This window comes from Macrobrachium nipponense, chromosome 16 (genome assembly GCF_015104395.2).
Source record: "Macrobrachium nipponense isolate FS-2020 chromosome 16, ASM1510439v2, whole genome shotgun sequence".
In the NCBI taxonomy this organism is placed as follows: Eukaryota; Metazoa; Arthropoda; class Malacostraca; order Decapoda; family Palaemonidae; genus Macrobrachium; species Macrobrachium nipponense.
In genome coordinates, this window is record NC_087209.1 from 7,397,113 (window position 1) to 7,424,612 (window position 27,500).

Below are 27,500 nucleotides of genomic sequence, written 5' to 3' on the forward strand. Positions count from 1 at the left end.
CATATTGAAATACTTTAAAGGTGTGTAGATGGCAAGTGAGCATTGAGTTTCCGAAATATGTTTAGAATAATAATAAAGATTAAATAGACAAGGCGGCTTTTGAAAACCTTAGTTAATGAGAATATATCGTAAGAAATCAAGACAAAGAGTTTTGGAAATGGTTGCACAATTCAACAGCCTCTTTACAAATCAGTGATGCTGTCAAAAAGAATAAAGAAACAAATATGTAAGCAATATTCATCATACACACAACGATCATATTTCCAGGCACCTTCACTTTGCCCAGAAAGCTTTGCTCTACAATTCCAGCACAGTCCTGGAACTTGGAATAGACGCATTGTGGCGACATGGCGCCACCTGCACCATACCTCCGTCTGGCTGAGATTATTCGTCCCATATTCGTATTCTGTCTCTCTGACTAGTCTGTTCTCTGACTTATAGAGTCAAATAGACTCATAGTATTCCTTACCATGTTTAGCATTGCAGCAGTCAATAATCAGCGAGTTCTTATGTATAGAAATGTATAAGCAACGTTCTTTGGATAAGCGTTTGAGCCTACATTCCATTAGGCCGAGTCGCTTCGGCGGCATCTATAATTCGATGTGGACCCCCTTGTAACCAATTCCAAAGTCAGTCTTGTCATCCTGCGTTCAATACCTGTAAACAGATCTTAACCCCCCCACCCACCCCCCCACCCCCCCCCCCCTCCCCCCCCCCCCTCTCTCTCTCTCTCTCTATCTCTCATTTCCAGGCAGCTTGAACGTCATGCAGTGCCGGGGTCCGTGACTCACTCTTGCTTATGTTATTGCATGGGCACGTATTTGTGCTTCCGTACGTATCTAAACGTACGTGCTTTCCATAATGATTATGTTTTTCGTAAGCTAATTCATTGTGCTTTTCCATGTTTCGTTCGCGTCTTTTTCCACTTTCGTATCCCTATCAGCGAAAGGGCGATATTGCACCATTGCGCTGCATAGGCCTATTTAAGTTTTTTATTTCTTATATTATGAAAGAAACAATCTCTGTATGTATGTACAGTATTATATGCAATCAGTCAATAGCGCTAACATTTGGCAAATTTTATGACCATAGGCCTATGTAAGTGGGTTATATCAGAGCTTTTTTCAATAGTTCGATTCTACTGCAAGCAATTAATCCCCAGCTTCATTAACAGCTGGTAGAAGCAGCATCTACTCACTTATAGTATATTATTATTTGAATATTTTAAACTTTTTAACCAACTCTGACTCTTTGCATGAGATTATGAAGTACTTTCACAAACTGAAATTCAAGAGTAAAAGCAACCAAGCTTTCGATTTCATATTGTTTCATTGAAAAGTACCTCGGCGTATTAATCCTATCATATAAGACAACCCGTGAAATTATTTTTTAACTGTATTAAGGACTTAACAAAATGATTCTAGGCCTAGGTGTCCCATGTATTACTGTAACGATGACAACTGAGATTTTGGTACTTAGGCCTGCATGTACCGTAAATGTATTAATAACGCTCACACAGGCCTACATGTAATGTAAATGTATTAATAAAGCTAACAAACTGCATAACATTACGCCATAAAACTCATTTATTTTCATCCTAAAACAGCTATCAGCCTAGCGGTTTAGAGGCGCCATGACTTACTATAACGATTACAGCATTTTTTCTCTTTTATCTAACAAAAAAAATACACTTTAAAGGTCATCTTATAATACAATACATATACAAGATATGTAATTTATATACAGAATCAACAAATATAGTTATATTTTTTATAGCTCAACATACTTCAATTTACTATGTAATACATACATATACCCATACCTATACACCGTGTAGTACGTACATACTCATTTCACACACATTTTTCGAATAAGGCCTGCATGTACGGTGAGTGTATTAATAACATAAAAGAAGTGGATAACGTATTGCCATTAGATGCACTTTTTTCCCCATAAAACAGCTATCTGCCTAGAGTTAAAACAGGTATCTGCCTACAGTTGACAGTGTCGCCATCATTACCCGAAAAGTTTAAGCGCCGCAGTGACTTGATAAGAAGCGACCTTTTCCTCTGCTTTTCTTTCTTACCGAGAAAGTGAGTGACGCATGGCGCCTATAATCAACTCGTGAGTAATACAGTAACATTATCATCGTCACAAACGGAGTCGCTGAATGAAAAGTGAATTAGCAAAGGGGGGAAGGAAGTCGAAATAGAATATCGAGTGAGGATGTTGGTCACCCCCCCCCCCCCCCCCCCACCCCCCCCCCCCCCCCGCCATGTCAGTAGTCACCTGCCTCCACCCAACCACCCCATCCAGTGGCTCATGTTAATGCTTTTATTCCGCTGGAAATAAATCAGTTCTGTTGCCGATGACTAATAGTGCCGTTTGGCTTTGATCTCTCTCTCTCTCTCTCTCTCTCTCAACATCTGAGATCGATGGCATGGCATGTTGGTACTTACCCCCTTGGTAAGGAACTCTCTCTCTCTCTCTCTCTCTCTCTCTCTCTCTCTCTCTCTCCAACCCATATACTTTTTTCTTTTCCATTTTCAATCTTCCGCTGATTTTCGTACAGCTTAAAATTCTCTCTCTCTCTCTCTCTCTCTCTCTCTCTCTCTCTCTCTCTCTCTCTCTCTCCTGGGTGCATTCATCATTGATAGCTAGTGAGTGACCTTTGGAAATCAACAGTGACAAGTGCCTCTGCAGAGTGACGGACAACAGAGAGCCAAAAGAAAAGAGAAGGAAGATAAAAGAGTAGGCCGTTGCTAGAAATGGTCTTCTTGCGAATGTGTATGAGAGAGAGAGAGAGAGAGAGAGAGAGAGAGAGAGAGAGAGAGAGAGAGAGAGAGAGCAGTAGGAAAATACCACAACAGAACAGCATGAGGGAAGTGAAAGGTGATGGATGGCAATTTTAGAGAAGGGTATAAGTCTTCGCAGCTGTGCTGCGAGACTACCCGTATCGTACGGGTAGCATTACGAGGGCGAGGTGGTGCTGCTGCCATTGTTTTAGAATAATTCTTTCATATTCCATTTTAGGATCGAGTGAAGGGTGTACTTTGAGGAGCAGGTTTTGTCTATATCGAGGAAACGAGGTTGTACTCGAAAGATTCAATTCGATTCAAAGATTACGAATTTGGAACATTTTAGACCTAACTGAGGATTATTCCTCTGAATAGATCTAGACCTTTTTCATATAACTGTTTTTGTTTATTTTTTGCCCCCACTTGTATGTCTGAATATGTATTGTCAAAATGCACCAGGGAAATACAGTTATGGTTAAACTACATTAAAATATGCACCAGGGAAATGCAATTATGGTTAAACTACATTAAAATATGCACCCACTGCAAATCACTGTTTCAGTATTCACACAAAAAATTAGAATCATGTCAGGTCCGGCCATGTTGGCCCTTTGGGTCACTCATGTGGACTGTGTCATTCAGCTATTAGTCTCCATTGAATCTTGTCTCTGTTTACGTACGATATGCCGACCTTGCAGTGAGGGAAATATGCCGGACCTTGCAGTGAGGGGAAAAGGTGATGGGAACCCTTTGTGTGGAATTGCTTGGTTGCATCATTTTATGCAGCACAACACTGCTCTGGTTACAGAATCTCGAGCCATGTCTGCACCTTTCTTTGTTGCCGTTTGCTGGTATCTTGCTTGTCACTTCCACTGCACACTGTACGTTTGTGTGTGAGTGTGTGTGTGTGTGTGTTTTAGTTGTAAAATTGCAAATAAAAGATTTTTCTTTGTTTATTTTTGCTAACTGGAATTCAAATCCCAGTAGGCCTTCGTCACTCTGGCAAAATGCATCGTGGTCTTAGCCCGTCACTAGGCCTACGTTCTCCTCATTTTTGGATTACTGACCTCCACCTACGGTTTTTTAAAGTCATAGAATTAGAAATAAATGTATTTTTAAGACAGGAATTCAATAGCCAGTAGGCCTACGTCACTCTGGCAAATTGCATCGTGGTCTTTGCCCGTCCCTAGGCCTACGTTGTCCTCATATCTGGGTTACTTACCTCCACCTATGGTTTTTTGTTAAAGTCATAGAATTAGAAATATGTGTATTTTTAAGACAGGACTTCAAAAGCCAGTAGGCCTACGTCACTCTGGCATAATGCAACGTGGTCTTTGTCCGTCCCCAGGCCTACGTTGTCCATTTCTAGATTACTTACCTCCACCTATGGTTTTTTGTAAAGTTGTAGAATTAGAAATATATGTATTTTTAAGACAGGAATTCAATATCCAGTAGGCCTACGTCACTAACATGCAAAATGCACCGTCGTCGTAGCCTGTCCCTAGGCTTACGTTTGCTTCGTTTGTGGGTCGTTTACCTCCGTCATTTGTACTGGGGCCACGAACCTTTTCGTGACATTCAGTGACGAAGGATGTTCGATAAGCACGTCGAAAATAATTTACACGTCCGCAGGAAGCCGACGGACGGACGGCGGACGTTCTTCCAAGTAAGCGTCGTGACGTCTAGGCTGAGGAGGAGGAGGAGGAGGAGTAAAAAGAGCAGGAGGAGGAGGAGAGCGAGGAGGAAAGTTCGCAGATCAAGCGATGAGTCATATCCCACAGCCAGCGTGGATGAGGAGATGCTGACAGGTCGACCCCCCCTAACTCCAACAAAAGGTTACGGGAAAATCACAGATGGGGTTTTGGGGGGGGCTATTCTCCCCAACTTTATATTTTCCCTCCTCCCACCCCAACCCCAATTCAACCCTCCGCCCAAATCCCTCAACGCTCATCCTCGTACCGAACGCATATTCGTGTACCGGACCTGCATGCTGAGGAAGGAGAAGGGGTAACTAGACCCATGTGTGTCACATGGAAGAGGGAAAGACGAATTATGGGAGACGGGAAAAACACCTTTTTCGGATCTTTTGTTTCCTCCCCCCCCCCCCCTCCCCCCACCCCCCCTTGCTCTGGCAGCCGTCACCCCTACCAGTGACCCAGCTGCGAGGAGAGAGAAGAAGAGAGAGAGAGAGAATAGAGAGGAGAGAGAGAGAATGTGTCAGCCTGGGCCCCTTGAGGCTCGAGTCTAGCAGCAGCCTGGTGCTTGCTGCCCGGAGGCCTCGCGGGAATAGTATTCGGTAACTCCCCTCAGTTGGCACTTGGCACTCGGCCGGGTTAGTAGGATAGAGAGACCCAGTCAGTCGCTCGCGCGAGAGAGAACAAGAGAGAGGGAGAGAGAGAGGAGAGAGCCATAAACACGTTGCTCCTTCCCTCCAGTCTATTTCGATCGGTTTTTTAAAGCTTCCGTTAGTGCTGTGCAGTGACTACTAGTACTACTACTACGCTTTCGATGTGTTTTAAGTGAGAAATTGTTTTAAGTATCGTTTTAGAATTTTAAATCTTTGCTAAACTTTTTTTACTTGAGAGATTTGCGTTTGTTTGAAAATAACAAACTTCATTTCAGAACTGTTCAGTCCTAGACATCATCAGTTCAGTACAGAAAACCATTAATATATTAATTATTTTTTATAATAATTGTATTTGTCCAAGAAAAAATATCTTGTTTTTAGTGTCAACATAAACTTCATCGTGTCTCGAACATAACTGCATAGAAAACACGACCTTTGTGAATCTGTGTGTGTCTGTGTATGTGTGTTTGTGTGTCTGGCTCAGCCAAGCGTCGTGAATCAGCTGACATCGGATACAGGCGAAGTGGGAGGAATGTGTTTGTATTGCAAATCAATTAGGTGCAGTTGCAACCATTCCCTCCAGCTTTTAGGTGCTGACACTTCGTGTATTCGACGCGTTGGAATGATATTCCAGTTTACCTTCTCGTCATTTCCTGTTCCGCAAACAACCACTGCTTTCGATTGTTTGGAATCAAACCCTAGGCTGATGTGGTGTATTCCCAAAACTCCCTTAGTTGCATTGACGTGCTCCGGAATAACTTCGTCTCGTCACTTGGCTATTTTCATTCATAAATTATTCCTTTCTCAATATGCTCTACGTGTTTAATTTTAAATAACGTCAAGCTAGTCTATTGATCACTCCTTGTCTGGTAACGTCACTGTTAGACGTTACTGTGGTGACGTATATACCTAACAGTACAATTTTAGCATCTTACTATGCATGCTTACCTTCGTTCTTTCTTTCTCTCGTTTATTTTTCGTCTTTCCTTTTGGTTTGTGTTTAAGAGGCATACGTTTAAATGTTGCCCTTGCCTTCGGCCTCGTCACAAGACATAATCATCACTCAGTCTCAAGATAGTACCATTCAGCGTGGAATTTTGACTTGCAAATTAGTTTACTCGTCAAGGACAGACCAAGTCCCACTTATCAATACGTATATATAACAGAGGTACACGGACGCATAACAGGGGGGACCCCCAGAGGACAGATCACAAAAAAGGAATCCTGTGGGGGATAACACGCTGTTATGGGCGCCCCACAGGAAGTCCGTTCGGTAGTCATGATGGAACCACCGCCTCTTTATCCTATCCTATCCTATGATCGAACCTGTTTGCTTCCCCGAGGGATCCCGCGACGCGCGTGGGATGATGCAGGAAGGATGTCACCTACGTCCTATGAAGCCCCTGGCAGTTCCTGGTTTTACATCCTCCGTGCGCCGTGACAAGGGCGGGCGTTTAGCTTACTTTATAAGTAGACTTACTTTGGTTCGTATTAGTTTATAGGACTAGAGATGAAAGTTGAGTTCTTTGTGGTTCCTTCCTTGTAGGGAACAAGGAAGTGTGTAACGGTGTATCCTGCGTTACGCAAAGTTCCTGTAGTTCTATGTTTGCAGGGAACAAAGTAGCAACCTAACCTGCGTTGTTTGAACTTACGTTGTCCTTATTTATTTTAAGGCAACCTGTAGATTCTGTAGGAGTTGTTCTTTGTGTAGCCCACAAGGATAATCCTACGCGCAATATGCAAAAGTTCCTGCTTTGCAAAGGATGCGGCTTTATAGAGCTGTGTCCTATATCATCTGCAGTTTCTGTTGTTCCCGAATTGTGGGTCAAGTTGCTGCCCAGATTCGTCTGTTCCTGGGTATTCAGCTCAACCATTGCAATGTGCGATCAGTGAACCGCGCGAAGTTGGTCTGTGCATGTGATCGCGCATGTGTTTGTTTGTCTGCTCTTGGGTTTTACTCGTTGCAAAACCGTCACCAAATTTGCATGTTGATATCTCTCGGCTGATAAGAAATTCTGATGCAGAATGTCAACTGGTTAACTTATCTAGAATGCTTTTATTTTGAGGTGGTTGTGTCAACGCTGCTTTTTGTTTATGTTTTCTGTCTCTGTTGACAAGTACTACTATACTCGATCTTTTTATCTCGCAGCAAATAATCCACTTCCTGTATCAGAATGGCTGGGAGAAGGGAGACATCCCTCAAGCCAAGTTCATAGTGATTCACTGTCACAAAGAAGGCCTATCAAGTGATGGATAGGCCTAAGGGTTAAGTGACTATGTCAGTTGGTGTATGATGTGCGGCTTCTTGCTTCGTTCTTCTAGGCCGAACTTTGCCTTAAAGACTCTTTCAAATTAAGAAAATATAAGACAGTGCTAGTTCGTGGCTGGATTAATCGTAAGCAGAGAGAGAGAGAGAGAGAGAGAGAGAGGTGAGTTGTTAGATAAAAAAAAAAAACAGTTGCTCTGGTATAGATAAGCGTATATCTATGTATGTACGTATTTACATATCAGCATAGATGTGTGAGTAAATATTTTTGTAAATAAAACAATGGTCAGAATTGCATTTAAGAACGTTTTTATTTCTTTTACAGTTGTGAATATTGTGGTGCTAAAATATAATTTAGTGGTAGTTCTTGCGCGATTACTTTAGTAAAGCAAGCTACGAAAAAGAATTTAAGATATACCAAAAGTGAACTTTTTCCGTGAAAAGGTATATTTATATTTTATACAACTTGACTACATAACATAACAAACAAAGCGTTTGTACCTATCGACGTGAAAGCAAGTGACAAGGGCGGTTAGAACATTTTAAAAAGATAGTAAAAAGGGTAGTACACGGAACGACGTACTCGAGAAACCCTCCAGTGACGAGAAAAGAGGAAGAAGAAGAAAAAGAGAGTGTTGTTTATAGGGAGCGTTCTCAGCCTTTGATGTGAATGTTGAGTAATGGGATTGAGCGGAGGGAACACCGTCGTCATTTCTTGAAGAGATGGAGTTATTCCCTGTCTTGTGATCTGGAGAAATCCAGCCTCGAATTCTGACACAAGCCCCCAATGGTCCACCTCACCGGCTGGAGATTCGGTGCTGTTAATTATAAGGTCAGTATAGGCAGGATAAGACTTTCTGGTTACGTTCTTTTTTTTTGGAAAATTTTGTCGAGCGTCTTTTCAATTTTGCTACTAAAGAATAATCACTGTTCTGGAACATAAACTTACAGTGGAGGTAGATGATATAGTATGTTAATGCCGTAAAATGCTCTTAGTGGACATATCATGGATGTAGGTACGTGTGTGGTTTTAGGCTTATGTGTAATATATATATATATATATATATATATATAGTATATATATATATATATGATGGATCAACCTTTCATTGAAATATTTGAGGCTGAGGAAATTTTTCAATATATATATATATATATATATATATATATATATATATATATATATATATATATATATATATATGAGATCCTCACGTGAAATGAAAGAAGGAGGTTATAATACCAAGACTTTCAAACTTTTATTCCAAAGTCATCTCTAGGGTACTGGTGTACCCTGAAGATGACTTTGGAATAAAAGTTGAAAGTCTTGGTACCTCCTTTCATTTTCACGTGAGGATCTCTTATATACTTCACCCACGGGACCATTGTGGAATTGCAAGATATATATATATATATATATATATATATATATATATATATATATATATATATATATATATTATATACACACATATATATTTATATATTCTTTTCTTTTTTAATCTAGTTTTTCAAGTTAATGACAATAATTGGTATGGTCTATATGAGCGTTTGCAGATTCTGAATGTAATAATAATAATAATAATAATAATAATTAATAATAATAATAACAATAATTAATAATAATAATAATAATATTTTGGCATAAGATCCTCTTTTAAATAAATTCTATGAAATGAAATGGCACAATTCAGCGAATTGATCTTATAAATTATCTTTTCTAATTTTTCCTATTACTCCACTGCTCTGGCTCAGCGATACTTCTTTAATAATTGGGATAAATCTAAATCATGCTGAATAATAGATAATAATGATAATAATTTGAGTGTGTCTCTTACCTGACCTTATAAAGACATCCCTTCCGAGAAGTCTGGAAAGGACCATTCATCTCTTTTCGATTGCATTGCGTCATTGTTGATCTCCGTAATGATTCTCGTCATTGAATCACTCACTCGACTTCGTAAACAATGCCGTAATCAGGGGAGGAGACTTGGAGACTTGAGCCGCCCAACGTCTTGTTGCTATAGCTCCTACTTATCGTGTGGTCTTGACGGAGCGAGAGGTCCTTTGTAGCGTGCCTTCGGCCCCCTAGCTGCAACCCCCCCCCTCCCCCTTTTTCATTCCTTTTACTGTACCTCCTTTCATATTCATCTTTCTTCCATCTTGACTTTCCACCCTTCCTAACAGTTGTTTCATAGTGGGATTGCTTTGAGGTTTTTTTCCTCCTGTTACGCCTTTCAAACCTTCTCACTGTCAAAGTTTCCTTTTCAGCGCTGATTGACCTCACAGGTCCCAGTGCTTGGCTTCTGGCTTAAATTCCATATTCCTATGCTATGTCGTCTTTGGCCTAGGACTTGATCAGTCGTGAATTTGAATTTTTTAAAGCCACTAGTTATGAAGATTTCAGTATATAGACTAGAGGATATAACTTTACAACTATATATATCCCAGAGACAGTTGTTGACGCATTTTGCCTCGTTTTTTGTAAATAAATCTGGGAAGGAGACTAAGATATCTCGAAATTATAAATGGATATTCCATTTGTAACAATAATAAGATGATGGCCCGTTTTGGTTTTAGATATCTCTAAGCCTTTGCATCTGAAATTATATTTGCTAATATTATTTTTCCTACTATTACAACATATGAATCATATCACCATCTTCAAGACATATGAGTAATTTTACTTAATCATTCGTCTCTCTAAGCATATCAGAGTAATTGGCATATGATGTAAGATTGTATTCATTTCAAATTTGTATAATAAAATTTATTCATTTGCCTCCTGAAACATCAGACGACCAAGTAAACAAAATAAATGAAAGATATACCGATGTGTAACAAAGAATATTACCATCTCGAGTCTCCTGAACACTTAGGAGACAATTGACAACTATATATAAATTTGCATAAGCAGGATGTTGCAAATTATGTGTAGAGTAACTAAATAGCCTCTAGGAAGTTTGGGTGTTGTACTCGACACAAATCTTCTCTCTCTCTCTCTCTCTCTCTCTCTCTCTCCTCCTCCTCCTCCTCCTCCTCCTCCTCCTCCTCCTTGTCGTCTCTCTCTCTCTCTCTCTCTCTCCTTCTTCTTCTTCTTCTTCTTCTTCTTCTTCTTCTTCTCCTCTTCCTCCTCCTCTTCTCTCTCTCTCTCTCTCTCTCTCTCTCTTCTTCTTCTTCTTCTTCTTCTGGACTTTGTTTGTCATCTGAGAATTGTCAAAATCATTTCAAAAGATAAAAGATTTCGATATATGATAAAGTGCGGAACATTATAGAACAGCAATAGTAGTATTCAATTCAACACAAAACTGACATAGTGATTAAAGAAACAACAAAATGAAACATCAGTATTAGCTGTTCACATACTTATATATATATGGTATATATATATATATATATATATATATATATATATATACACAATGGAAGACGAACTTTAGAGTACTGTAAGCCAGTAAAGAAACAACACTGTGAAACAGCACCGGAAGCAACACCACGATGACGAACAGCGGAAAATTGATAGCCACTGCAGAAACAACAGTGTGAAACAACGCGAGGGTGACGAACAGCGGAATATTGAGAGCCACTGAAGAAACAACAGTGTGAAACAAGACGAGGATGACGAGCAGCAAAATATTGCTAGCCACTGAAGAAACAAGTGTGAAACAACGCGAGGATGACGAACAGTGGAATATTAAGAGCCACTGAAGAAACAACAGTGTGAAACAACACGAGGATGACGAGCAGCAAAATATTGCTAGCCACTGAAGAAACAGCAGTGTGAAACAACGCGAGGAATAGCTACTGAAGAAACAACGGTGTGAAACAACGCGATGACGACGAACAGCGGAATAATGATAGCCAGTGAAGAAACAACATCGTGAAACATGAACGAGGAACAGCACCAGAAATAAAAAAAGAAAAAAAACGTTGATCTCCAGTACAGAAACAACGTTGTAAAAAATGGACGAAGAAGAGCACCAGGACAGCAACACGGAGAAATAACAGCATCACCTCGCGTGCCCAATCTTCCTTCAAACACGGGGCATCGCCACAGCCTATATTATTCCAAATGGGCATTTTCAGTGGCCCGGGTCTTGGGTTACTGGTCTTTTGGTGTCGAATTTCTTCGGTCCATCTGTACCGGAGGTGTCGTTCAGGAGAGAGAGAGAGAGAGAGAGAGAAGGAACCGTCTTCAGTTTATTGGACGAATTTGATATTTTTTGTCCTGTTATTTTTATGATTATATATACTATATATATATATATGTGTGTGTGTGTGTGTGTGTGTGTGTGTGTGTGTGTGTGTGTGTGTGTAATTACAGAAACTTCAGTGCATAGTTACATAAGTATCTGATAAAAAGACTAGTAGTCTCTCTCTCTCTCTCTCTCTCTCTCTCTCTCTCTCTCTCTCTATATATATATATATATATATATATATATATATATATATATATATATGTATAGAATACAAATATATGTAAATCGAAAAAAACTAGTTTTTTATTACCATTCCTTCTCATAATATACATATATGCATAAATGCTAATTTCTGTTTTACTCTTCCTGAGAAAAACTCCTTAATTATCGACAAACATCCACCACCAATACACAAACACAAACACACACACCACTTCCGGTTCAGAGGCCAAAAATAAATCCCAGTGTTTGTTTGTTTACTTTTTTTTTCTTTCTTTTTAACTTCCGGTGCAGAATCCACCCATTTTGCCCGAGGCGAAGAAAGAAAAGGAAGAAAGAAAGAAAGAAAGATACCATTGTGATGTTTTGGGCAATTGACTTTTTTTGACATTGAGTGGATCTGTCAACACAACCCTTCTCTTGTTGTTTTGTTTGTTGTTGCTGTTGTTGTTGTAGTCGGTTGACATTTTGATCGAATGGACTTTACAATCTTTTTTTTATTTTTGTTCATTTGGGGATGGGGGGGGGGGAAGGTTAAGTATTTATGCTAGGAAATAGCTGCTATAGTGATGACTCTCTCTCTCTCTCTCTCTCTCTCTCTCTCTCTCTCTCTCTCTCTCTCTCTCTCTCTCAAATGTTTCTAAATTTAAAGAAATATTATTGATTTTTTTATCCTAAAAATACCAGATTCTCTCTCTCTCTCTCTCTCTCTCTCTCTCTCAAATTTTTCCAATATCTTAGAAATGTTATTATTGAACTTGTTATCCCAAAAATACCAGATTTTATCTCTCTCTCTCTCTCTCTCTCTCTCTCTCTCTCTCTCTCTCTCTCTCTCTCTCTCTCTCTCTCTCTCCAATGGTTATATTTCACAAAGAACTGTAAGATTTAAGATTATATCAATATTTCTGGCCTTAAATTATTGCATCTAGGTTTGGTAGAATTAATAACTTTGTTGGTTGTGGGTGTGAGGGGGGAGGGGGATTAACCCCCTTTTTCACCCCTCCCGTCGGCCTCCTATCGGAAACCTTCTCACATAAAAGATATAATCGATTTTGCAAAAGTCTGCCCATCAAGTTCGTGGTCTGCGCTTCATTCCATGATAATAAATATATAAAATAAATAAACAATGGACTTCCTATTTGGTATCCGCGTGGATACTCGCTGCTGGATCTGTATATAACGAAATCGTCAGCAGAGATAAGTGTCTTCTTTACGTAGTTAATGTATTATGTTAAATATCTCCTTAGCTGATACTGAGTTGCGTTCACTCGTCCTACCGGGTGGCGAATTCCCGAGATGTATTGCAACTTATATAAAAAAGGAAAAAGTGGATATATCAACCTCTTTAATATTTCGAGGTTAAGGTAATTTTTTTTTTACTTTTTTTCTTCTAACTCCAGCATCAATCATATTTATCGACCTGTAAGGTGACAATATAATAGCTGACAGAACATTGGTGGTAATGTAACATAAAAAAAAAAGAGGTTATATCATCAACCTCCTTCGAGGTTAACTTTTTTTTCTATAACTTTTTTTTCTCCTCAGTCCGTGACCACAAATTACTCTGCCTCACGACCTCTCCTCCTCCTCCTCCTCCTCCTCCTCCTCCTCAATGGGACACCTCTACCCCAGTAACCTGTTCAACAGCGTCGCTTGCCTTGAACCTACGGCAGACGTAAGGGGACCTATCTCTCTCTCTCTCTCTCTCTCTCTCTCTCTCTCTCTCTCTCTCTCTCTCTCTCTCTCTCTCTCTCAAAAGCGGTGACGAGGAAGGACTGGTCCTCAATTGGCTTATCTTAATTTGTCAATATACTATTTTTCTTTTATTTTTTTTCTGTGTCTGAGTAACTTAGTAAGTAGCCATGTATTTTTATTTATTTTTATTTATCTTTCCTTTCGCCTTGTTTATCATAATTACTTTCTATTCCGATTTCGTGAATTGTCTTTTTTCCAAATTACTTTCACCCAGCTTGTTTTTTCTGTACTTTTGTTCTACATCAAAATTACTTTCTGGTGATGTTCTATTGTTCCAACAATTTTTGTATATACATTACCTCTTCCTCAGGCCTGGCATTCTTTCTCTATTTGTTTAATCTCTGAAGCTTTGGGGGAAAGAGAGATCTTGGCTTACCTGTGTGATTATCTCTGGTTGGTCCACCTGAGATTTAGCCTCAGGTAGACGGAATTTCTTCCGCTTTCGTTAAACAACTTATATTCTTGTAACCTTCAGTTTTCACTTTTCTCGTCTTTCAGTGATGTTTATGCTTATATATCTGGATTAACAAGTATATTTATCATTTTTTATTCTGGCTACAATGTTTTCCCTTTTTCAACTTAGGTATTGTCAGTAGAAACTTGTTACGCGTGTTCGTACAATTTAAAAAATATATAAAATTATTGTTCCACGAGAATTTACGCGCTTAATTGCAACGATAATCATTACTTCTGCAATCGTCTTAAACATTCAACATCCTTCAATTAGTAATATTCCCTCTTGTTTTTATTATGTTTGTATATTTATCAGTATTTTTTTATTTTTCAAATGTCTTCAATAATTCGACATCCTCCCACTCGTTCGTATGACCTTCTTTGGCTTCATTAAGTCCAGCGCTCCTTTAAGGCATTCAACCCCCCCCCCCCCCCCCCCCCCTCTCCCCTCCCTCCACCCTCTCTTTTCATTCCCTCCAACACCCCTCCCCTGCCCTTCCTCGCCTGCCCCCCTCCCTTAGCGCGTCAACATTATCTCAAAGGTGTTATTGATCCGTGGTGTACTTTTGATCAGTCTGTTGGGCAACGCTTATTCAAGAGACTGTAATTAAAAGCGTGACACGTCCTTTCATCATCATGATGGCTTTGCTCTCTCTCTCTCTCTCTCTCTCGTCTCTCTCTCTCTCTCTCTCTCTCTGTTTATAAGACCTTGGGTCATTTGGAGCATGAGGTCAACAGTCACCTCTATTGCTCTTCCGTCATCCCTATGGTTTTATATATATATATATATATATATATATATATATATATATATAATATATAATAATTATATTGTTTATTTACTTTTTTCCTCTCCCGGACAAAAGGACAAGGGAAGACACATCCAACATACCTCAGCTGTCTGGTGCAAGGGGCAATGGGTATATATCATAACAATGCCCTGACAGAAGTCCAGTTAAGAGAGGGTACACATTTCCAATGCCATGAGATTAACCTTAATCTTACGATTTACACGAAGTGTGACTCTGTAAGGACCCAAACCAGTTTTTCCTATCAGCTAAAAAAAAAATCACACTTTTGGTGGTACCACATACAGTAAGCTTAGCACGGCGCACTGTAGGTGGACCTCAAGGTTCTCTGCAGTGCCCCATCTCATGCCTCAGGTGCAGTGCTTTCCGCCTTTTACTCTCCAGCCGTTCCTCGTGGTCTCCTCCAGCTTAGCTGTCCATCTTCTTTAATTTTACCTTGCTCTAGTTTTCACTTCTTTAAGAAACATCCTTGGGGCAAGCTATGTAAGTTTAGTAATATCAGTCAGTAATCTTGTTGAACTGTTTACGGGAATAATAATAATAATAATAATAATAATACCCTAACATTAAAGTAGTTTATAAAATTATTTCTTCAATTTCGTTCACCCCTCCAAAAAAAATCAAAACAGTAATGATAAAAATAAGAAAAAAACAGGAATAATAATAATAATAATAATAATAATAATAATAATAATAATAATAATAATAATAATAATAATAATAATGGACTCCTAAGGAGGCAGGATGCAACCCGGAACCCCACACTATAAATACCACCCAGTCGAATTGGAGGACTGTGATAGAGCAAAAAAAAAAAAATAATAATAATAATAATAATAATAATAATAATAGTAATAATAATAATAATAATAATAGCAAGAATAATAATAATAATAATAATAATAATAATAATAATAATAATATAATAATAATAAGTAATAAATAATAATAATAATAATAATAATAATAATAATAATAATAAATATGTGGCGCCGTGGAGGAGTTGGTTAGGTCGTCAATAGACTTAAGTCAAGTTAAGCAACATTGGGGCTGGTCAGTCGTTGGGATGGGTGACCGATCTCCTCGGCGTTGATTCCTTGGGAAAGGATCTTTACCATAATTTCCTCAGTCTACTCAGCTGTAAATGAGTACCTATCCCTGATAGGGTAGGGTCCAGCTATGGGTTAATAGCAAAACTCAAGCAATGATGGAAAGAAATGAAGGAATAAACGACAACGACGTAAATGGAACCTCTGGCAACAGAGGAGCCTCGTCCGGCAACCAGGTATTCAACCCAATTGTAGGGGAAGACGGTCAGGTACTTGGAGGTCGTCATCCAGCAACTGATCAAAACCACGACAGTAATCAACAGCCTGAGATTGGAGCTACAGAGGCAAAAGGAAGAAATGGACAAGAGAAGAAAATAAGGAAAATATGGAGATGCTACATCAGAAGCAACCCGACGGAAGAGAGGATAGAAGAAGATTGATCAACATCTGGAATGAGAGGAATAACACCCCCAAACAGAGCAGAGGCTGGCAGACCAAGTAAGGAACATAAAGAAAAAGAACTGGCTCTCCCCAACAGAAAGAGAAGAACTGGAAAGGGAAATGTCACACGACAACGAATTACACGAAGACGAACTGAGAGACGATGCCACAGAAGACGACAGAGAGGATGAAGTATCAAACAACGACACACGAAGAAACACCGACGAAGTAACAGAGAGGACGGAATGGGTAGAAAAGATTAGACAATGGATGGAGCCAGATACAGAGAGAACAAAGATCCCCTCCATGAAAGCTACAACACCAAGAAATTGAAGGGAGAAAAACAAGTGAGGTCCAATGAAATAATGGGCCTAATACACACCACCAGTATCACAGAAACAAATAACTTGACATATGCAGGAGCAAGATTAGTAGCAGAACTGATGGGGATTCGAACACCAACACCACCGTCACAACCAACCCAACAGAAACCAAAACAGCAACCTCCTTGGAAAAGGCGCCTGGAAAAGCAAATCATGGTGATGAGATCTGACTTGAGTAAACTGAAAGAGATGGCAGAAAAAAGGCTAAGAAGCAAGAAAAACAAGGGAGGAGGACTCAACGAGAAATACAAAGTACAAGAGAGGGGACTAAACAACACAATAGAAGATGTAAAACAGAGGCTTAAGGCCAAAGCACACAAGATCCAACGGTACATGAACAGGAATAAGGGATACCAACAGAACAAACTATTCGGAACCAACCAGACAAGACTATACAGCCAACTAAGAGGGGAAGACAACCACCAGAAATTCCTGAAGCCGAACCAAGTAAGAGACTCTGGAAAACATATGGAGCAATCCGGTATCACACAACAAACATGCAACATGGCTCCAGGAAGTCAAGGAAGAAGAAACAGGGAGAAAAAAAACAAAGATTCACAGACATCACGACAGACACAGTCAGACACCAAACTAAAGAAAATGCCAAACTGGAAAGCCCCAGGTCCGATGAAGTCCATGGATACTGGCTCAAAAACTTCAAGGCCCTACACCCACGAATAGCAGAACAACTCCAGCATTGTATCTCAAATCACCAAGCACCCAAATGGATGACCACAGGAAGAACATCCTTAGTACAAAAAGACAAGAGTAAGGGAAATATAGCCAGTAAACTACAGGCCTATCACCTGCCTACCAATAATGTGGAAGTTACTAACAGGTATCATCAGTGAAAGGCTATACAACTACCTAGAGGAGACAAACACCATCCCCACCAACAGAAAGGCTGCAGAAGGAAGTGTAGGGGCACAAAAGACCAGCTCCTGATAGACAAAATGGTAATGAAGAACAGTAGGAGAAGGAAAACCAACCTAAGCATGGCATGGATAGACTATAAGAAAGCCTTCGACATGATACCACACACATGGCTAATAGAATGCCTGAAAATATATGGGCAGAGGAAAAATCCATCAGCTTCCTCAAAAATACAATGCGCAACTGGAATACAATACTTACAACAAGCTCAGGAATAAGACTAGCAGAGGTTAATAATCAGGAGAGGGATCTTCCAGGGCGACTCACTGTCCCCACTACTCTTCGTAGTAGCCATGATTCCCATGACAAAAAGTACTACAGAAGATGGATGCCGGGTACCAACTCAAGAAAAGAGGCAACAAAATCAACCATCTGATGTTCATGGACGACATCAAGCTGTATGGTAAGAGCATCAAGGAAATAGATACCCTAATCCAGACTGTAAGGATTGTATCTGGGGACATCAGGATGGAGTTTGGAATAGAAAAATGCGCCTTAGTCAACAGTACAAAAAGGCAAGTAACGAGAACTGAAGGGATAAAGTAACCCACCAAGATGGGAGCCAAGATGGGGAGCAACATCAAACACATAGATGAGACAGGATAACAATACCTGAATAATGGTAAGGAGGAGATATAAAACACCAAGAGATGAGGACACCGATCATGAAGAATATATGACAAAGACTCAAGGCGATACTCAAGTCAAAACTCAACGCCGGAAATATGATAAAAGCCATAAACACATGGGCAGTGCCAGTAATCAAGATACAGCGCAGGAATAGTGGAATGGACGAAGGCAGAACTCGCAGCATAGATCAGAAAAACCAGGAAAAAACAAATGACAATACACAAAGCACTACACCCAAGAGCAAATACGGACAGACTATACATAACACGAAAGGAAGGAGGGAGAGGACTACTAAGTATAGAGGACTGCGTCAACATCGAAAACAGAGCGGCTGGGCAATATCTGAAACCAGTGAAGACGAGTGGCTAAAGAGTGCATGGGAAGAAGGACTAATAAAAGTAGACGAAGACCCAGAAATATACAGAGACAGGAGAAAGACAGAAAGAACAGAGGACTGGCACAACAAACCAATGCACGGACAATACATGAGACAGACTAAAGACTAGCCAGCGATGACAATTGGCAATGGCTACAGAGGGGAGAGCTAAAGAAGGAAACTGAAGGAATGATAACAGCGCACAAGATCAGGCCCTAAGAACCAGATATGTTCAAAGTACGATAGACGGAAATAACATCTCTCCCATATGTAGGAAGTGCAATACGAAAAATGAAACCATAAACCACATAGCAAGTGAATGCCCGGCACTTGCACAGAACCAGTACAAAAGAGGCATGATTCAGTGGCAAAAGCCCTCCACTGGATCCTGTGCAAGAAACATCAGCTACCTTGCCAGTAATAAGTGGTACGAGCACCAACCTGAAGGAGTGATAGAAAACGATCAGGCAAAAGATCCCTCTGGGACTATGGTATCAGAACGGATAGGGTGATACGTGCAAACAGACCAGACGTGACGTTGATTGACAAAGTCAAGAAGAAAGTATCACTCATTGATGTCGCAATACCATGGGACACCAGAGTTGAAGAGAAAGAGAGGGAAAAATGGATAAGTATCAAGATCTGAAAAATAGAAATAAGAAGGATATGGGATATGCCAGTGGAAATCGTACCCATAATCATAGGAGCACTAGGCACGATCCCAAGATTCCCTGAAAAGGAATCTAGAAAAACTAGAGGCTGAAGTAGCTCCAGGACTGATGCAGAAGAGTGTGATCCTAGAAACGGCACACATAGTAAGAAAAGTGATGGACTCCTAAGGAGGCAGGATGCAACCCGGAACCCCACACTATAAATACCACCCAGTCGAATTGGAGGACTGTGATAGAGCAAAAAAAAAAAAAAAAAAAAAAAAAAAAAAAAAAAAAAAAAGATAATAATAATAAATAATATAACAACAACAACAATAATACCATAACAGTAGCTGATTAGAATATCTTCAATTTCGTTCACCCCCTCCATAAAAAAATCAAAATAATAATATAATAATAATAATAAAATAATAATAATAATAATAATAATAATAATAATTCCAGACATTCACCTATTACAGACGACACTACCCCAAATGGAATGGACTACAGGGTAATTCCCTGGAAATACATCTCTCATGCATGTCATCTTTCTAATAAGTGTCTTAACTTATTCCGAAGCCTTCTTCAAATCAGACTGTGACGCAGGTCTTCGGTATTTAAGGAAAAGCCAAGGAAAATCTAAAGTATAATACGCGAAGCTAATATGATGCTGAATCACGTAATTGTGATATTGTGTTTCCTCTTCTGTAAACTATGATCTAAGTTTACTTTAAGCATCTCAAACCTGCTTCATTGATTATTTTTATTATTATTATTATTAGTAGTAGTAGTAGTAGTAGTAGTTAGTAGTAGTAGTAGTAGTAGTGGTAGTAGTAGTAGTAGTAGTAGTAGTAGTAATTATATGAATAAAACTGAAGAAAACATTTTGATAAAGTATTGCTCTGGGATTATTATTATTATTATTATTATTATTATTATTATTATTATTATTATTATTATTATTACTGACTGAAAAGATTGACACTTCGCAAGCAATTCTTTCAGATGAAGCATGTCTTCAAGAGGGTCTCTTCCAGGATATTATAATTAATTATTATTATTATTATTATTATTTATTAGTTAATTATTTAGTAGTAGTAGTAGTAGTAGTAGTAGTAGTAGTAGTAGTAGTAGTAGTAGGCATTGCTTTTGGAAACTGTAGAGATACTTCTATGACAAACTCCACTAAACTCCACTACTACTATTATCTTAAAACTACGAATTTCTCCGAAACCTCACAAACTAGACGAGCATTTCAACATCCAGCTCGTGACTGGGCAACACACGGCGCCCCCGGTGGAATATCTCATCTTTATGCCTTTGCCTTTATGTCAGCAATTTCCTAAAAAAAAATAAATAAATAAAAAAAACTGTGGTGCCAGTAAGATGACTGACTCACCACGCCCCCCTTCTTCTTCGGGATGTGTCACTTACCCAGAAATGCTTTGTCACGTAATCGTGTCATCTGTTCTTCGTGATTAGTAATGGAGTGTCTTTTAACTCATTTTTTTATTTTATAAATGTTTTTTTCATTTATTTATCTTCTTTATTTCTTCTTTTAAATATTCTTTTGAAAGCTTTTATGTTCAGAGTTAACAGACCATAAGTACAAGAGTTACGAGGAGTTACAAGGAGTTACAAGGATTAGGATGTCTCAGAGGCTTATTAGTTTATCCTAAGAGGAGACATCGTGTGTTCACTTATCTCTAGGAGCAGGTTTTACTGTTTATTCACAGTGTCCTTCTAATGATTTTGTCTAGCTTTCTTTTAAACTCTTCCACACTTCAAAGTGAAGCAGCTTGCATAGAGAGAGAGAGAGAGAGAGAGAGAGAGAGAGAGTTGTAGGAAAATATAAATAAATAAATACGAGGAAATAGGAGACAGTAGGAATTAATTTGCTCGTAGGGGTCCCCACTATAACCCTGCCAAGTTTCATGCCCATCGGACCAGCCGTTTGGCCGTGATTTGAGTGACAGACAGACGGACGGACAGACAGACATAATACCCATTATAGAAAGATGAGTATTATTGAACCAAACAAAAACTTCTTTCAGTTTTCTTCTGAAGATTGAAAAAGAAACCCACAAAATTACCTTGTGTAAAGTGTTTACTTACTAGTATTTTCATTTTATTTTACTCAACATTCAAATAAAATGTATATACTTATAAGTAAATACGTTATACACATTTAATTTTGTGGGTTTCTTTTTTAATTAGTATTATTATTATTTATTCAGAAGCTGAACCCTATTCATATCGAGTATACCCACAGTGACCATTATATCACTTCTTGGTGGTGTGTGCATGGTAAATATGTCCATTTATTTCAATTAACATCTTCAAAAGGTTTTGACCTCAAATGGTTAAAATCAGACACCAGAAATTTGATAATTTTTATTTTGCAGTGCAGAGCAATTGATTGATTTATGCCCAGCGGTATAACTGGTGTCGCAGTGCCAGCGGTTCTTGACACCGAAACAAGCGACACTCGGCCGTTTGTTTAATAAAAAAAAAAAAAATGAGACAAACACATGCTCAGGAACCCTTGTTTGAATGTCCTTTCGACAGCTGTTGTCAGCATCGAGAGTGAAAAAAAGTAAAAAAAATAAAAAAAAAAAATCTTGTTTACGCTCGGGCAACAGGTGCTGTAGATGGAGGTGGTTGGGGGGGGGGGGGGAGCTTTAGTTGAGAGGGGAGTTGAGGTTGGAGGTGGTGGAGAGGGTTGGTGGGGGCCAGTAACTGTTGGAGAAGAAGCGTTGGAGATCGAGGTGAAGATGCGTACTGAAGAAATTCATCTCAAAAGACATTTTCTGATATTGTTATTTCGTAAAATATACCGTTAATAATAATAGTTTGAGTTACTGAGAAGCTTGCCCAAATGGCAATGTTGGGTTGAGGCCGATAGAATGGGCATTTTAATCAAGAACCAGCTAATGATGCAAATAACAAATAGTTAAAGCAAATCCTCTCCATTGATTTTGGCAAAAAAAAAAATACCTATATAACTATAAGATGGAAATAATACTTTGTGTGACGTATAAACACTAATAACATAATTAAGAAAATTAATATTACTCCTTTCATCAATGTAATAAAAATCAACACCAAAAATATTTAGTTAGTTGTGGAATGAAGAGAAAATACAAACATCTAATCAGGTTATCATCTTACCTGACTCGTTTTCCCTGAGAGAAATCCTTTTGTTAACTTTCTTCAGTATTTTTTTGTAATAAGCTAAGGAGGTTGTTGCTATAGTTGTGGTTTGTGGTTTTGCTATGAATAAGAGGTTATATATATATATATATATATATTATATATATATATATATATATATATATATAGAGAGAGAGAAGAGAGAGGAGAGAGGAGAGAGCGAGAGAGAGAGAGAGAGAGAGAGAGAGAGAGGAGAGAGAGATAAAATGTAGAATTTGTGCTATGTGGAATGTTGACACCCTGACCACGCCCAACTTCCCCACCACTTTCCTCCCCAACTAGTGACCAAAGAACCGCCCATTCATCCCCCCCCCTCCCGAAACCTCCCCGAACTTACCCCCCTTCTTCAACCCCTTCATGAATTAGGCAAGGGCTATAGCAGTCATGCTCATCATTGCTTTGTTGCCAACTTGCCTGAACTTCCCTCCCCACTTTCGAACGGGCAATTATTCCCTAACATTATTCTTTTTATCCAACATTACCTCTATTCCCTATAACATTATTTTTTGTCCAACATTACCCCTATTCCCTAACATTATTCTTTTATCCAACATTACCCCCTATTCCTTAAAACATTCTTTTATCTAACATTATTTCCCCTGTTCCCTGATATTATTATTTTACCCAACATTACCCCTATTCCTTAACATTATTCTTGTTTCCAACATTACCCGTATTCCCTAGCATTCTTTTATCCAACATTACCCCTATTCCCTAACATTATTCTTCTTCCCCAACATTACCCCTCTCCCCCAACTTTGGCCCCCTCAACATTACTCTTAGTAATCCCAACATTACTGTCTTCATTTTTGTCAACATTCGTGTGAAATATTTGACAATATTGAATTCAGGTTGAATGTCACGATTTTCGCAAATCAAAATACCCAGTAATCTGTTTAAGTCTTTGTTAACACCATATCTAATATTATATTTTCCTTTCCTTTTGCTTTCAGTCACGCGTGAAAGCACAGGTATACGCCACTCTGAATAACCCATTGACTGCTGGAGCATCTATCAATCAGATAGATGCTCCCAGTCAATTGAGATCATACAAAGGATTATGCAAAGGATAGAGAGACGAAGGTTTTGTGCATTACGACGATAATAAATGGTTGTGCTTTATGCCGAGTCTCAAGCTCAGTCATTTATTCATTTATCCATCACTTATTCATCATTCATGGAAGAAGTTCTTGAGTGCGTCTAGTTATTCGTCATTCATGAAAAAGTAGCTGCTTATGTAGGATCGTTTCTGCTCAGCTGCATCGCGTTTTTCCAATAGTCTGTATACCTCCCTCCTCCTCCTCCATCCTCCTCCTCCTCCTCCTCCTCCTCCTCCTCCTCCCAACCTCCACCCCACCCCCCTCTCCTCCCACTCCTCCATTTTTATTCCATTGTCCCCAAGTGGCTTAATAAACGCTCGCTTGAACAGGAAGGTTATGTAAGATGATCGAATTGAGCAGATGGGAAGGGGGCTGTGGATTGAGGGGGGGGGTGGAAGTGGGTGGGGGAGGGAGGGGTAGGGAAGGGAAGTGGTCGACTCTGAATGAGGGTTTGGTAAGTTCGTCAGTTGGAAGCTTTACGTTGCCGGGGGGGGGGGCGAGGGGAGGGATTAGTTTTTTCACCAGTTAATGTTACTTCTGCTGCTGTTCTTATTGTCTAAGTTTGAGCGAGTTTTTTTTTTTCTACTTCAGCTGTTTATTTTTTTTTTTTTTTGGGGGGAGAGAGAGAGAGAGAGAAATCACACTAAGGTCGTAGCGCTTGTGTGAGCTACTATCGAAGTACATGGTTGTTTTCATAATGACCCAAAACTGTCGTCTAGTAAACAGGAACGTATTACGTGGTTTGTTTTATGTACTGCATATTTTGTATGTTATCCAGTGGTTCATATATACGTACACATACACACTTAAAGAATCACAGTAGATGCACTTTACTTCAGTGTATACGTAAATACCTCAGGAAATATGTGAATGATAAAATTGATTTTGCTTATTTATATATATATATATATATATATATATATATATATATATATATATATATATATATATATTATCCTGTGCATAAATATATAATAATATACTGACAGATAAGTCCCTTGGACACAAGATAAATCTCTTAGGAATCTTTTGTTTAAGGCATAACAGACTTACTACATTTTTTAATAAAATTCAACATCATATATATATAATTTCGTAGTTATGTTAACTTGTTAGTTTTCCTTGAATCAAACTAATTAATGACCAGCTCATAAAACTACCGTTATGGACACACACACACACACACACACACTACTTTATGCAATACAATGCAGTGTCACTTACACGGCAAACATTGCACTGAGACTGTCCTAATCCTCACAAGCGGGAGTCACGTGATTCTCTCTCTCTCTCTCTCTCTCTCTCTCTCTCGGTATAAACAAAGCATGTTGAATGCTTCTGGGAAGTGCATTTCTCTCTCTCTGTCAAGAAACATCAATTAGATTTTCTTGTGTTCTTGGAATGCCGTGGCGGACAGACACCCCCCTCCCCCCAGTGACTCAAAGTGACTCCACCCACCACCGTATAGGGGGATATATATATATATATATATATATATATATATATATATATATATATATTACTTATTTGCTTCGTGTCTTTTACCTTTGATATTGTAACGCCTATTTTAGTGTCTTAAATACATTGAATGACCTATTTCTAACTCTTGATTCTGTACATAAATTACATATATTGTATATGTATTGTATTGTAAAATTACCTTTAAAGTGTATTTTTTAAAATAAAAGAGAAAAAAATTCTAACTTTGTCTTGGTCATCTAGTCCCTAACCAGTTTGCAAAAAAAAAAAAGCTTGCATGATATTTTAGTTATTACATTAATTTAAATGATTAGCCTTATTGTATTACGTTATTTTAAAGACCTGTGTTTATTCTGTAAATTTTCGAAGCCTTTTTGGAGTTCACTGTGTCATACTTACATAATCTACTTAGATTTGATGAGCTGGACCTTGACACTTGAGAGCCTGAAAACTAAGTAATTGCTACTAAACTCTGTTTTTTTTTTTCATCTGTCCATCCGCCTGTGGTGTTTTTGTATGGTAACACTGCGTCTCGGGCTTTAGATAGTTACATTCAGCTTACATTCAACGATTATAATAATATCCTATTTCGAATATTAACGCTGTAATTCGCATACAGTAAATTAATAAAACACTTTTCAGTTGCAAATGTACACCCAGATATCCTTTTATTTACCTAAAACTTACACATTGCGTAACTATCTAAAGCCTGAGACGCAGTGTTACCATACAAAAACACCACAGGCGGATGGACAGATGGAAAAAAACAGAGTATAGTTTAATAATTTGAAGACTTTCAACGTAAATCTACTTTAAAATGATCCAACTCACCCGAGAAGCCTCCTCCTCAGGGTTATCATCCGTTCATCTTGATGCAATTACAAACACGCCTTCAGATTAGTTCGGGCGAGTGAAATGTGTTTAATTATAAACGTGAGGAGTGTAATGTTACACCATTAGACTAATGAAGGATGAAAAGGCATCGCGTGAGGTTTGGTGCGCCACTTGAAGTTAGCCGTGATGATTTTCGCTTTATTTGTATTTGTTCCTTTTGTGGCTGTTTTTGAAGCATATATTAAATTCATTTTTGGTTGTCTGTTTATATATATATATATATATATATATATATATATATATATATAAATATTTTGTTTGGGGATCTGTTGACTTGTTAATGTTTGCCCTGCTTCATTGATTTGTTTTGTGGGGTTTTTTTATATTTACTATTGTTTATTTGTATATATTTTATGTTATTATGTTTGCTGTTTTGTTATATTTACGTTTGTTTTAACCTTACACCTATCTGCAATATTTTCTATCTTTTCAAATCTAGACCGATAATAATAGTACTACTATACTACTTGGTAAAATTTTGAAAAATAATCCTTATGCTAGCGATGACGTAAGACGCTATGTCCGTCCTTTTATATATATACATTTTTTCCTTCTTATTCTTGCACCTTTTGATGTTTGTACATAACCCGCAGAATATCATCGTCCATTCTCCTCCTTTTGTGTGCGTATTTACGCATCAAATCTGACAGATATTGTTGTTGCAGATTTAGCTGGCCTTATGCCAGCGCTGGCCAGTGTGTCTTTGACTTACGCTGCTCTCTCTCTCTCTCTCTCTTATTTGAAAAAAATACATTTTAAAGGTCATTTTACAATACAGTACATATACAATATGTATGTAATTTACGTACAGAATCAACAAATACAGTTATGTTTTTTTATAGCTCAACATTTACCTGAATTTGCTATGTATATACGTACATATACGCATTTGCTTTTGTATAAATTAGGCTAAAATTCTTTTCATGTAAAATACTTGGTTTTCATTACTGTTTTTTAATTTTTATTTATGTATTTATTTATTTTTTATTTTATTTATTTTCGAATTTTGTAGGTGGGTGCAGCAGCATGCTTCTACACTCCATTTGATGTATATCAATAAACATTTTGAATTTGAATTTGAATTTGTATATACATACTCATTTCACATACATACAGTATATCTGTATATACTAAAATTCCAAGTAACTACGTGTGTTCTCATATATACGCTGCTTTATTTAGGGACAAGAAACAATACTTTCCACTATATTTGATTCTGCCTTTAGGTTTTGTAAATTTGGGGAATTGTCAGTTTAACGAAATTGTGAGTTTAACGATCAGTTTAACGAAAAGTTGTTAGTCATTTTTGTGTGGTGCCAGTTTTACTAATGTAAATATATTTTATATGATGATGTTTTTTCTTATCAGTTTAACGTTGTCTGGAGAGAGAGAGAGAGAGAGAGAGAGAGAGAGAGAGAGAGAGAGAGAGAGAGAGAGAGAGAGAGAGTTACTCGGTTTTGTAAATCGGCGTAATACATTACACATAATAGCTTAACCATCCAG

General features: G+C 38.3%; 1 protein-coding gene across 7 annotated transcripts in view; it reads left to right on the forward strand.

Moving 5' to 3' along the window:
* The window catches only part of LOC135195557 (ral guanine nucleotide dissociation stimulator-like), a 271,022-nt gene that overhangs the window by 217,707 nt on the left and 25,815 nt on the right, over positions 1 to 27,500 (forward strand). The window contains exons 1-2 of one of the 7 annotated variants that reach the window (XM_064221831.1): positions 5,055 to 5,130; positions 7,737 to 8,243. The exons of 5 other annotated variants lie outside the window; for them this stretch is intronic. In XM_064221831.1, the coding sequence (XP_064077901.1) occupies positions 8,199 to 8,243 (45 nt within the window). In that variant the 5' untranslated portion in view covers positions 5,055 to 5,130; positions 7,737 to 8,198. Of the gene's footprint in view, positions 1 to 5,054; positions 5,318 to 7,736; positions 8,244 to 27,500 lie in introns of those variants that run through there. One more of the 7 variants, XM_064221830.1, reaches the window with a different exon arrangement.